This window comes from Mchenga conophoros, linkage group LG17 (genome assembly GCF_057382185.1).
Source record: "Mchenga conophoros isolate Kocher_MC1m ecotype Shallow Benthic linkage group LG17, M_conophoros_male_GT1.1, whole genome shotgun sequence".
In the NCBI taxonomy this organism is placed as follows: Eukaryota; Metazoa; Chordata; class Actinopteri; order Cichliformes; family Cichlidae; genus Mchenga; species Mchenga conophoros.
The window spans coordinates 4160122-4173958 of NC_140542.1; the positions used below are offsets into that span (position 1 = coordinate 4160122).

General features: G+C 40.0%; 1 protein-coding gene across 6 annotated transcripts in view; it reads left to right on the plus strand.

Moving 5' to 3' along the window:
* nav3 (neuron navigator 3) overlaps positions 1 to 13837 on the plus strand; it is a 183389-nt gene that overhangs the window by 110331 nt on the left and 59221 nt on the right. For all 6 annotated transcript variants that reach the window (XM_085253065.1, XM_085253066.1, XM_085253067.1 and 3 more), the window contains one exon: positions 8394 to 8502. In XM_085253065.1, the coding sequence (XP_085109191.1) occupies positions 8394 to 8502 (109 nt within the window). The remainder of the gene's footprint in view (positions 1 to 8393; positions 8503 to 13837) is intronic.

The following is a 13837-nucleotide window of genomic DNA, read 5'->3' on the forward strand; positions in this document are numbered from 1 at the left end:
TTTCCTGCAGTATATAAAAATCATCTCACCTGTATCTCAATAATAAAGCTATGAAGACACTTAAAATAAATTTCCTGTTGTTGGAAACTGTTTTGTGCAACCTTTTTGTATTTACAGTTTTGAGGGATAAGCCTCTTGCATTTCTCTAACTAGAAATATATGTAAAAAAGAAACCAAAAACGAATTTAAATTTTTGTAGTTATTATTGACTTAATGCATACATATTATTAAAATTTGGGCTATAACGGTTGTATTGGTGTATAGCAACTTGAAATGCTCCCAAAAATGGCTCCACAGCATGTAAAAATATAAAGACAAGCTCTGGTGGACTTGGTTCTATGGTAGGTCTTAAAGGGTTAAGGCATTGTTTTGCAAGAACATGCTCTAGAAGAACACTTTGCTTCCTGTAGTCCATACCTTTACACTCACAGATATGTTGCATTCTCACCTAAAAGATCTGCACAGCAGCAGTAGTTTATTTCCTAGATATTACACATCCTATTTTTCACCTGCATTCACTCTGTCACAGTCTGCAAATGAGGCACTTTGTTGAGCATGCAGCTTTAAGTGGTTTAATGTAAATCTCAGCTGATGGAGTCTAACCTGGTACTGTGCTATACCTTGGCACCAGCTCTGTTAATATATGTCAAATTTTCCAGTGTACACACCATCTGCCATCTTCCCATGTGGAACGATGTGCACAAACTTGGCTTTAACGTGAGAGAAACACAGGAGTCATTAAGAAGGATTTCTGACAAGTGATATGAGTCAATCAAAGAAAATGTTAGTTTTGAATCTGAAATTATGAAACTGACAATTATGAAACTTTTTGTTTGTGTATTTCTTTATTTTTTTCTTTTGCATACCATGTCAAACTTTTCTGTATATACTCATGTCGTAGATTTAGGAGCAACCAAGTAATTGTTAACATTTTATTTTTTATTTTAACAATCATCAACTTCATACACAGGGTTTGTAGGGGTGCTTGAAATCCTTGAAAATGTTTGGATTTTAATATTGCCTTTTCAAGGTTTGAAAAGTGCTTGGATTTTGGATTTGGTGCTTAAAAGTGCTAGAAACTGTAACCACAAATAACTATTTGATTGAATAGTTTTCTTATCAGATTGTCACAAAGTATAAAAGCAAAATTTCTCCGCCTGGGCTGCCTTGCACCTCTACGTGTCAGTCTGTTTCAATGTGTGACTGTTTGAATCTGTTTATCGTGAGAACCTACACATTAAACAACTTAAATTCATAATGGCTTCAAGCTCACATTGAGACCTGTCGGGCACTATCAGCCACTAAGACAAATTTTGATGTGTTTTTGTATATGAGTATTTCATACTTTAAGGCTCACTTTTTATTTAAGGCAGATGAAGTCTTATATGCTGAATTGAACTGAGTATGTCATCTGTTCAAAGCCTCTCCCAGTCAGTGCTGTTCTCCATGCCTGTCATACTGGACATGATTTTATTAGAATAAACACGTTAAAGGTGATCATTTAAAACTTTAACAATAATACAGAAAGCAATGTAGTTAAACATCTTACAGTTAGTTTTGAATGAATGAACTTTAAAAAAACAAACAAACATCTGTCTCCTATTTCTTGTGTCACATAGGAAAGAAGCATCAATATCTGATGTGTAGACTTATTATTTTGGTCTTACTGAGGCGATGCGAAGTGAAATATGCATTCTGTTTTTTTTGTAATGTGCTGGAAAAGCTTGAAAATGGACCTTGAAAGTGCTTAAAAAGTGTGTGTGTGTGTGTGTGTGTGTGTCAGATAAAACCATGCATTACATTAAACAGATAGTGTTCATTGATGTAATTAACAGGCTCTCAATGTGCTTAAGTGGCTGCCAGGAAACACATTTGTGTCCACTTAGATATACCGTATTTTTCGGACCATAAGGCGCACCGGATTATAAGGTGTACTGTCGATGAACGGATCTGTTTTCATACATAAGTCACAATGGATTATAAGGCGCATTAAGTTAAACAAAACAGATAAGTCAAACTTTACTCAACTCATTCTTCTTGCTTCCTCCACTTCTGTACCATTGATTCATTAATGTTGAATTCTCTCACAGCTGCTCTATTCCCATGTTGTTGCAGTATATTAATGACTAACCTCGTATTGTGGATGGATTTTCTCAGTTGCTCTCCTTATTGAAGTTTGGTCAAAAACCATCGGGAACCCTCACGTTAACTTAGTTAGCGTTCATCCTCCAGCTTCACTGTGTTATGCTTTATGTTATGCCAGAGCTTCCAAAGTGTGGGGCCCGCCGCTGGGGGGGGCGCAGAGCCACTGCGGGGGGGTGCGCTTGGTCACTGCTAGCATCATGGACAGGTTTTTGACGGGGCGCCCACACAAACGCAAAGCAGGAGATGAAGCATCGCTGAATATGTTTCCAAACCAACTTCATTCTAAGCCAAAGACTAGAAAATATGATGAAGCATATCTAGTTGTTACAAATCACGGACAAACGGTATCCCAATGTTGTTTATGTTTTTGAACCCATTTTGCACAGGGAGGCATTTTTTGAAAAATGCATTGATAGCAATGTTGAATATTATAAGATAAGATAACCTTTATTAGTCCCACACGTGGGAAATTTGTTTGTTATTACACAGGAAAAAAACAACTACATGTAAAATAATTACACTGTGACGCCTCTGCCTTTCTAAATGGAGGGACAGCAACTGCGTGTGTATAATTAAACGTGTAAAAACTGCAGATAGTCAGATTAACAGTAACAGTATTTTGTCTCTATCTGCCATTCTGCAATTCATCTCATGTACACAATAACGTAGCTCACTGCGTGACGTGAAAAAAGGCACATACCTTTGACGTTGCATGACGAACTCTGTATTCCTCGTCCACACGTAAACACAAAAAAGGAGTTTTAAAAATCTCAGTTTTCGGTGATTCGAAACGCAGTTTACGTGTGGACGAAAGGCCCAAACGCATAGAAACAGCTGCGTTTTCACTGTGTTATGCTAACATAGCTGTGTCACTAGCGATCACGTAGCACATCATTATATACCAGCTAGTCCAACTTCAGTAACCCTACAAACGTCACTGCTGTTTAGTTTTCTGTCTTCATTTATGTTGGAAGTGATAGCAGAGCTGTACATTTTATTTTTTTCAGAAATCTCTCAGTCAGAACATGCTATATCATGTTTAGGTAAATAGCGAAACTAGCGAGCTAACTTACTGCTAACTTCTAACTCTGTTAAATTTAATAAATTCTGTTTTCATGGATGCCTGGATGTTAAACGTAATTGTTATACCTGGTAAAGCGGCAACGCTGATCATTTTATTGAAGATGAAAGAATTTAGACAGTTTTTAACTCTCAGTGTGCTCCAGTGTTCGTTTGACTTTGGGACCTTAAGCAACGGAGTTTTGGACCCAGAGAACTCCAAGTCCGCTAGGCTTCTGACTACGGTAGCCATAATGTTCTGACAATCCATCAAGTGGTGGGCTTCGTAGCTTACCAAAGTCGTAGTGAAACATTTTTGACAGATCTTTGAGCCACTTAAAATCGGTTCGAGGTCAGTATGCACAACCACAATTCATACATAAAGCGCACCAGATTATAACACGCACTGACGATTTCTGAGAAAATTAAAGGATTTTAAGTGTGCCGTGTAGTGGGGAAAATACAGTATATGTGTGTGTGTGTGTGAGTGAGAGAGAGAATGAGAGAGTTTGAGAGAAGCCGAGCTTTATTCAAACTGATTTGCAACAAACTGCAGCAGTGAGGGCAAAGTAGTGCACAGTTATGTTTACGTGAGTGTTATTTTGTATGCATTTGTACAATTAGATAACTGTGAGAGTACATTGATAGCATTTAGTCAAAGTCAAAGTCAACTTTATTGTCAATTCTGCCACATGTACAGGACATACAGAGAATAGAAACTACGTTACTCTCAATCCCTAGATAAAATAGCAAATGAACATTTAAATATAAGAGTGATTAAAAAATGCAGGTAATGCAGGTAAAATAATTAAAAAGTAAAAATTTAAATAAATACAATACAATTTTACATATAACAAGAAAGCTATACAATATACAATATAATGGGTAAATGACATTGGGTGTAAACCAGGCAGAGTAGTGCAGCAATTGCTACATACACGTAATGTAAGCATATTGCTACATTACGTCATTTAGCACTAGTAACGGCTATTTGTACCAGTTAGCATGAAAAAGTAGGGGAAGGAACTACATGTAAGCACTGACTGGTACTGTACAGTGTGTGTGTGTGTGTGTGTGTGTGTGTGTTTATGCTCGAGTGTATGAATAAATGCGTCAATTTTAAACAGTAGCCATTTGCATTTTGTTGTGTCAACTCTGTTTCAAGGAGCATTTGTTTAACATCGAGCATTTGTGTGTGTGTGTGTGTGTGTGTGTGTGTGTGTGTGTGTGTGTGTGTGTGTGTGTGTGTGTGTGTGCATGTGCGTGTGTCTAAGAATGTGTGTATATACCTTTCCTGATTCTATTCCCTCAACCCCTCTCTCTCTCACACACACACACTGGCCTGGTCTCAGTTTGGCTGCTTCCTGTGCTTTCCAGGCCAAGATCTGAATGTAAGCTTGAATCCAAATGAGCGCTTGGTGGCTTCTCACCTCTCTGTAGGGTTGGAACTGAAAGTAGGAGCTAAAGAATATTGTATAAGCATATTGCTACATTACGTCATCAGGTGCAAAAGATTTAACCATACAAGTCTGCTAGTCTTTAAAATCAGTTATTTACAGCAGAAAGTGTAACGCTGTAATGTTTTGGTTTCACTGTGGATGCAGTCATGTCATTGCAGCATTGTTCGGGTGAGACCTCTTCTCATGCACTGTTGCTATGGCTCTCATTTATATACACACACAGACACACACACACAAATAGATTCACACACATTCGCACCTTTAACTGCTTCTCAATGTTTCATTAAGAGTCCGTTCATAATGGAGATTCTGGGACTAGATTGCTTCATGTCACTTTATAATGGGATTGTAATTGGATCTTTCTTGAAGGAGAGCTGGTGAGAGAAGTTTTGCACATCAGGGATGACATGAGAAAAAGACGGATTACAATAGTGATGTGTCGGTCGCGAACGAAACGGCTCTTAGAGCCGACTCTTTGAAGTGAACGACGTGAGCCGGCTCCTTATCACGAGCTGTGGGGTTTTTTTTCTTTCTCTCACCATCTCTCTCGCACTTTTTTTCCGCTTCACTCTGCACGCGAGCCTTGTGCTTTGCGCTGGGAAGAGGGGGGAGGGGCGGTAGTTACACTCTGAATAGCACAGGAACTAGTGATGGGTCGTTCGTGAACGAAATGGCTCTTAGAGCCGACTCTTTGACGTGAACGACGCGAGCCGGCTCCTTATCGCAAGCCCTCACGTGTTTTTTTTTTTTTCTTTCTCTCACCACCTCTCTCGCACTTTTTTTCCGCTTCACTCCGCACACGAGCCTTGTGCTTTGCGCTGGGAAGAGGGGGGAGGGGCAGTAGTTACACTCTCCGTAGCACAGGAACAGAGCGGGAGGGAAAGAGAGAGAAAGAGAGCCAGGGACAACGTCACATTAGAAAGGTATAGTAATCATCCACAACTATTTTCGGTTGCAGATGATAAAGGATTAAGAAAGTTTATTCATGCAGGCCCATACGACAGAGAATGTGCATCTTCTTTTTGTTTTCATATTATAATTTATATTTAATTGTGTTGTGGTTTGCAGTGTTTTGTGTTGTTTTCACTTTAAATTTGTAAAAGGAAACAGCTGAAAATTTAAATAGTTAAAAGTTGAAATGTGAATAGTTGATTTTTGTATTATATGATTTATTTATTACATTTTATGTGGAGTGAATAAATAAAAGTATATTTACGGTGGCCCCTAGAGACAAAGCACATACAAACTCCAAAACATGTACAAAACACAACAGAAGTGCTCCAGGATGCTGGGCGCAGTGTTGAGCTTTTGTTACCTAGTGGCTACACAAGCCAGGAAGTACCAACAACCAGATTTGGTGTGTGGTAGTAACAGGTAAATGAACATTTTTTTAAATTATTTGAATATATATGAGTGCTTGTGTATAAATACACAAACAATACACATATGCTTTCAATTGTGTAATTTAAGTGATCTAGGTAGCTCTGGTTTAGAAGTTCAGTTAATGCTAGAAATGTGTTTTAGAGTTTGTACATGCTTTGGAATTTGTACGTGATTTTTTGGAGTTTGTACATGCTTTGTTTCTAGGTGCCACTGTATATATTTATATATAAACATATATAAATAAAACCACTTTTTTTTTACATTAGTAATTCTTTTTGTGCATAATTTTATAGTGTTGTTAATAATAAATTAATTAAAGCAACAAAGCAACCTGAAGAGCCGGTTGTGAGCCGAAAGAGCCGGATCTTTTTAGAGAGCTGAGCCGAAAGAGCCGATTCTCTAAAAAGAGCCGGAAATCCCATCACTAGATTACAAAGAAAGACAAAATCATGCGGTTGTAATGTTTTGAGTTTGCAGTGAAGAGCTCCCCTTCCCATTAAGATAATGTGATCCAGGATCTCCCTTCTTAAAGGAGCTTTAGCCTTTCTAAAAGATCCATGTTGTAATTGAGGTCAAGTCTTGAGCTTTGAAAAACAAACAGATATTGCAGTGTGGACTTTTCTGGAATTTAGCTCGGACCACGTCCTCATTTTAGGTAATGGCAGATGGCTTGAACATGAATTGAGGCTGCGGTTTGGGGATGACCTCAGAGGGGACTGGCAGCGGCTCCCTGGCCAGGCATATCCCCATATACTAATGAAAAGTGAATGGATTCTAAAAGCATATGAAACGACCCAAGACTTTAGTGACTGAAAAATAAGGTTTAGCCAGACCTGTACCATGTGCTCTTGTGAGTCACAGATTAAACTTTTTTAATTCAGTAGAGCCTCAGCAGGCACAAGAACTTAGGCAACTGCAGCAAATAATGATCAAATAAATAGTGAAATAGTGAATAAAATAAAAGTTGTTCTCTTTCAAAAACAAAGCTTGAACAAAACAAAGATAAATGAAATGTGTCCATCAAGGCACTTTTCTTTAAATGTGCCTAAGTGACTCTACCACTGTGTATTGTAACATAACATCCTGCAAAGCAGGAAGACTGGTCTCAGTGTGTAAAATGAATGACGTACTGCCAGTTTTGTAGTAGTTCATGCCTGATCACGTTGTTCAGTGTAGACTCAAAAAGACGGGATCTGTACAAAAAACAGAGCTCCATCCTACAATGTTATGTGTTATCTAGGAAACTAGCTTAGCATTTCTGTTCAAATTCAAAATAATCCTGCTGTATATTCCAGAAGATAAAGAACTCAGATACTGTGGTTTCTGCCCGTGGCAATGAGCTGGCCCAGAGGAGTTCCCTGAGGCCTTTTCAAATCTCTAGAACCTCCGTCTGCCCTAATGTGCCCCACACTGTAATCACAGCTGCATTGCCTGAAACACAGAGAAAAGCTTCTTGCAGTCATTTTACCATTACACAACACTGGCCAACATCTGCTGGCTCATTTATTGTGCCACGGAGACAGTTTCCCTGTGAAATCACCTTAAAACTAGAAAGCACTGTGACCACCATCCATTCTGTGTCTCGTGCCACTTGTTAATTACCCATTGTGTGGTACCTGCCTGTGGGTATGGGCTAGCTTGACAAGCTAACAGAGAAGCTTAATTGGAGCTGACAAGCAGATACTTTGGTCTGTGGTCGCTGCTCACACTTCTGAAATGTTGCCCGTCCAGTGCTTATTAGCAACACTACTTCAGTAAGCTTAATGAAACAAATTCTTCATCTGTAAACGAGGCACTGAAAGAGAACATAAAATATATGAAGTGCTTTCTTAGCTGTCTCCTGCTCTAGGGCGAGGTAGAGAGATGGAAGCATTTCTCTACATGTCTGACAGAGAAGCACAGGAGCTCTGGCAGAGTTTGCTTCTACATGCGGGCATGACTGTGTCCCAAACTAAGTGACAGATTGCGTGGTGTCATGGCATGACATTTCAGCATCAGCCTGAAGGAAAAATGTCAATACCGCATAAAATGATACACACACTTTTTAAAGCAGAAGAAGTGCATGTTAGTGCAGCCTGACAGGCAGATTTATTGTATGAGATCCAAATTCTCAGCAAGTGGGTTAGGGACATTCACCGTAATGCAGTCTGTCATTGTGATCGGTCATCATTTTGTTCCCCCTACTGAGACATTTCAGTGAAATCCAATGAAAAACTGTATGTCAGCCATCCTCATCACTTTTTATGTTGTGTGTGTTTGTAGCTTTTGTGTAAATGGGTGACAGGTGCTTGTTGTAAAAGTATGTCCAGGGATCTGAGTAAATCATGTAAAAATGTATGTGTGCAGGAGAAGACCCTGAGACAAGACGTATGAGGACAGTAAAGAACATCGCTGACCTGCGGCAGAACCTAGAAGAGACCATGTCCAGTCTACGGGGGACACAGATCAGCCACAGGTAGGCGTGCAGAGCTCTTTACTTTGAACGCTTAATGGATGACCCTAATCTGAAGATGCAACAACACAACAGTTTCTGGTTTTTATCCAGATTATTTATTTTGTATAGCACCTTTCAAGATAAAAACCACGAAGTAAACGCACTAAAAATAAAATGGGGACCAAGAACAGAACCCTGTGGTTTACCATGTGAACCAACAGAACCAACTTGAACCAGTCATGTGTTTTACCAGATACGCCTACCCAGTGCTTTAGCCACAGTAGTATCAATACTTCCACAACCCAAATATAGAACATGCTCCCTTCGCAGAGCCATATGTATCATCACATCATCATCGCCACTAAAAATAAATATATAAAAACTAATTTATTTTTTTTAAAAGTTGTAAAAGCACAGAGAGGAGGTACAACACCTGGTAGACTGGTGTCAGAATAACAACCTGTCTCTCAATGGCTCACACCCCTCTGCACATCAACGGATCTGCTGTTGAGATGGTCAACAGTGTGAAGTTCCTGGGTGTGCACACATCAGCCGATCTCTCCTGGAACCTGAACACCACCACCATCATGAAGAAAGCCCAACAACGTCTTCACTTTCTTAGGAAACTGAAGAAGGCCAGTCTCCCTCCTCCTATCCTCACATCATTGTACTGGGGAACCATTGAGAGCGTCCTCTGCTGCTACATCACTGTGTGGTACGGGAACTGCACCCTCGCTGAAAACAAGTGTCTGCAGCGCATAGTGAGGACAGCAGAGAGGATCATTGGAGGCCCTCTCACATCCACCTCCCAACTCTATGACAGACACATCATCCGACGTGCGAACAGCATAGTGAAGGACACTCTCCACCCCTCACATGCACCGTTCTCCCTCCTTCTATCTGGCAGACGGTTTCGCAGCATCAAAACCGTGACGACCAGACACTGGAAGAGCTTCTTCCCCCAAGCAGTCAGAGCCCTCAACTCACTACCACAAAAGGACTGATATACACATACGCCTTTACAAACACCTTACAATACTCATCAAAATTATATTATATTTGCACATTTTGCATTTTGCACATGTCTTTGTCATGTCTCGTCAATGATATCCCGACAATAATTTGAAACTGGTATTAAATACTAGAGATGGCACGATACCACTTTTTTATGTCCGATACCGATATCGTAAATTTGGATATCTGCCGATACCGATATGAATCCGATATAGCGTGTTTTTTAATCAATAAATTTTTTTTAATATCTTGCTGCTTTTTGTATAAGTTCAAACTCAAGTTAAAAAACAAACACTAAAGCTATTCTGTTACACCTGTATGCAAAAAATAGACTGCACCCAAAATATTTCATAGTTCAGCAACACTGATCAATCTAATAAACTTAAACCTGCTCCATCCTCCCTATTCTGGTATTTTAAAGAGTAAGCAACCTGACTAATAGGGTTCTAAAACTCCCAGCAAAAAAACCCAAAAAAATAGGGAACCACCCACCCTCCACCTCATGATGCTTAATCGACATAATCAACTTTAATTTGATGCAGTGTGGGAAAAAAATGCACAGAAATCAATTAATTTTGAAGAATAACTAAATAGATTCAACATCTTTCTTCAACAGAACTGCAGACTGCACAGATGGTACCTTCCCAAAGGAAAAAGTACTATAGCTTACTAGGGTATATTAGACTTAATAGTTACTATATACAGTAATGGACTTCTATACATTTTACATCAGATTAAAACTTTGCGTGTCAGATTCAGATAAATATTTATTAAAAGCTCGACATTTTAAATGAGAATAAGAAACAAAAGTATGTCTTTGTGCCCCCTTTCCCTGTTAATGCCATATCGGCCCCCCTGGCTAAACTTTGCTAGATCCGCCCCTGCACAGTTACCAGCCGTCAGCTGCGTAGAAAAAGATCCTGGTGTAGAAAGTAATATTAAATAAATTCTAACAACAGCTTAAGCTTAAACGTGCTGCTGTTGTTCAGCCGCTGGTTTCCTCTTTCTGGTGCAAAGTGGGCGATAAACAAACAAGAGAGACGGACTCACGACAGAAAAGCCGATCAGCTGATCAGAGATCCCTTCCCAGACGCCTTAACGCCCACTCACATCCTGGGCCATCTGACCTCAGGAATTCGCATGATAAGGTGGGGCCAGGTTTCACAATGAACACACCCGAAACTCTGGCTGATTGGGACCCACACCCAGTTTCACACCTTGGCTCAGGCGATTAGAGGATCATCAGGGGGTCCTTTTGTCCCTCCGTGGGGGGAAACTCCCACTAGGTTTATATCTGGGACTCTCCACCATTTGACCTTAGAACTGAAGAAGCTTCTCGGATGAGAGGTGAAACGTCTTCAAGCAACTTAAAGAAGTCCAGACGCTTTTCTTTGCAAGCTCCTTTGACTACGATGACCTGGATGACTGAGAACCTTCACAGACAGATCAGCTGATCATTGATCAGTTTCATGATTGAAGCAGCAGCAGGAGAGGGAGAGAGAGAGAGGCAGTCGCTCCATATATCGGTTGTTAAGCTTAACGCGGGAATGCTTTACAAACATTCAGAGATGACACTTGCTTTACTTCTCTCTGGGATCACTTCCTCGGAGATGAAATGCCGGATTGCTAGCGAGGCTACAAATACACACAGCCGCTCTATCACGTGACGCATACTACTCCAACGTGCTACAGTTATGAACCGAGTTACGCCGTGTCGCAAGTTTTTTGATATTTAATGGATCGGATTACATTTTTTATTTCCCTTTATTTACGTCAGTATCGGACCGATACCGATACGTAATATCGGATTGGATCTATCTCTATTCAATACCTACTGCACATTCCACTTTGTATTGTCTCTGTCCTGTCTGTCTTTATCATACAGTTAATATTGTATAGTTACAATTATAGTATTGTATAGAATTGTATAGTTAGTAATTAGTACCTTTTTATCCCTTAATTTTACCAAAACATAGCATGTTATTTATATGTAATTCCTAGTTTTATATCTCTTGGAGATATATCCTTTATATATTTATAAATGCACCATGGGGGGCATTTCGGTACACTGTATATTGTGTATACTACTGTATTGACAATAAAGCTCTTGAATCTTGAATCTTGAGATTACCCAAGTGAGTTTGTACATCACTCGTCCTTAGCAAATAAACAGATCTGATTGGACTGACTCACTCTGTACAATTTATCAGGGAGATATGTCCCCAACTATTAATGATACTCACTCTGTAAGCATGCCATCTTCTCCTCCACCTATCCTGGATTTAATTAAAAGCAGACGCCACCTTCCTCACCAGCTGGCACACATGTAATGGCATTCAGGAGTTGATGGACAACCAACACCTTAAAAAGCTGTCCTACCTGGGAGCCGTAGGCACCGTAGAGAATCTAGTGAAAAGATTGCGGCAAAGGCAAAATGATCTATTGGTTTATATCAGCTCCCTGGGCGAAATGTTCCCTCCTCGCCTCTCTCCTTCACCCTCAGTCTATTATTTTGTGTGTTTTGCCCCATTTACAGAGGAAGATGGTGGCCGGGCTGTCGACAGCCATGACAGATGGCAGTCTGTGTGTGTGTGCATGCTTTTGTGTTTGTTTTCTACTCCTTTATTCCTCAGAGGAGTCTCAGCCAGGCACAATCAATACAGCGGCATTGTCTTACCACCACATTTAATCCAATGGGACCCACAGGTTTGGGGTGTGAGGTGTCTGATTGGTCAAAGGAGGCAAGTCTCATTTTCATGCATCAGACGCACAAGGCCAGTCAGCGTGAAGTATTTGAAAAATGCATCATCATACCACCACATTAGCATTGTGTATGGTGTATATGTGTATGTGAGTTAAAGCAGTGAAACAGTGTAAAACAGTAGGTACCGGTGGCAGCAGTATGGATCACCGCTCAGCTTTCAGTCATTAGACCGAGTGTAAAATGGGAAGTCAGCTTGTGAATGTTTGAATGTAAAGAGAGCCTTTGAGTTTGAATACCAATTCTGTCCACAACAAAAGCCCAGCCAGGCCACCCTAATCTCTCTCCTGGATAAGAAATGGTGCTAATCACCAAGAAGCTTTGTACCTCAGTTAATTAATCACTGTTACGCTCGAGCAGACATGGCTGTCATATTCATTACTCTGTCCTTCTCTTTGCTTCCTATATAGGAAGCACTTACATCTGTTTATACCCCAGCCGAGCAGACTGCAAGATTAAGAAGTTAGTTTTAGCTGCTGAAACATACTTAATTTACTTTTTCAAGAGTGCCTAGAAAAACAAGTGAGACTATATTTGCCAAAGATAGAATAAATAATTTGCCTATGCACCACTAAATGAATGAACAAGGACCAAAAGGTCTTCCTTTTGAGACGCTTTTGCAGTAAAGCATCTTACAGGAATTTTTCATGCTCTGTGCTCAAGCAAATTTGCAAAATTTAAGTGTGACTTTCAAGATAGGAATCGTGTTTTCATTATCTAAGCAGGATCAGATCTAACAAGACCTAGGAGCTAGTTATAGCTTGATGATTTTGATAATTATGGCATTTGACTCATTACATTCCTATTTTAAAAGATTTTCTGGTATTTGTACCCTTATCAACAGGAAAGAAAAATACTCCAAATTAAAATGTATGAAATGGTTACTTGAAGTTAAAAGCACATTATGTGCAGTTTTGATTGAAATGGGGGGATGATGATGCCATTACTAATAAACGCCATCTTTTGAAACTGTCATGGTCGGCTGTGTGGCAGGCAGGCAGGGGTGGTGGACCCAAAATGCAGGATTCTCAGGACACGAGGTTTAGACAGAAAATGCAGCTTTATTGCTGGAGCAGAACATCAAGATAAAATAAAACTCACAAAAGCAAACAAAACTCTAAACAGAGATGCAGGAGGACTGGAAATCCTAAACACGCAGCAAGTGAGGGTGAACAGACGTTAACAATGCGACACCGAGTAGGGGAAGACACAGACACTAAATACAAGAGGTGAACGGAGCAAAGAGGAAACAGCTGGGAGACACGGCTGACGTTGATTACACTGACGAGACAGGGAGAGCACAAAGCTGAACGCACTGACAAAGGACACAGACCTACAAAATAAGACAGGAAGCACACGCCAGACAGAGACAGACTCGTAAACAGGCATAATGACGTCATGGACAAACAGAGGGACATACGGGCAGAGAAGACTAAGCACAGGCAACCTAAACCAAACATAAGGGCAAGATAACAAAACCTAAACCAGACATAATCATCATCGTCATCAACATCATCATCAGATAACTAAAGAATCAGAATATAATTGTAATCAAAACAGTATCACCAGAGAATAACCAAT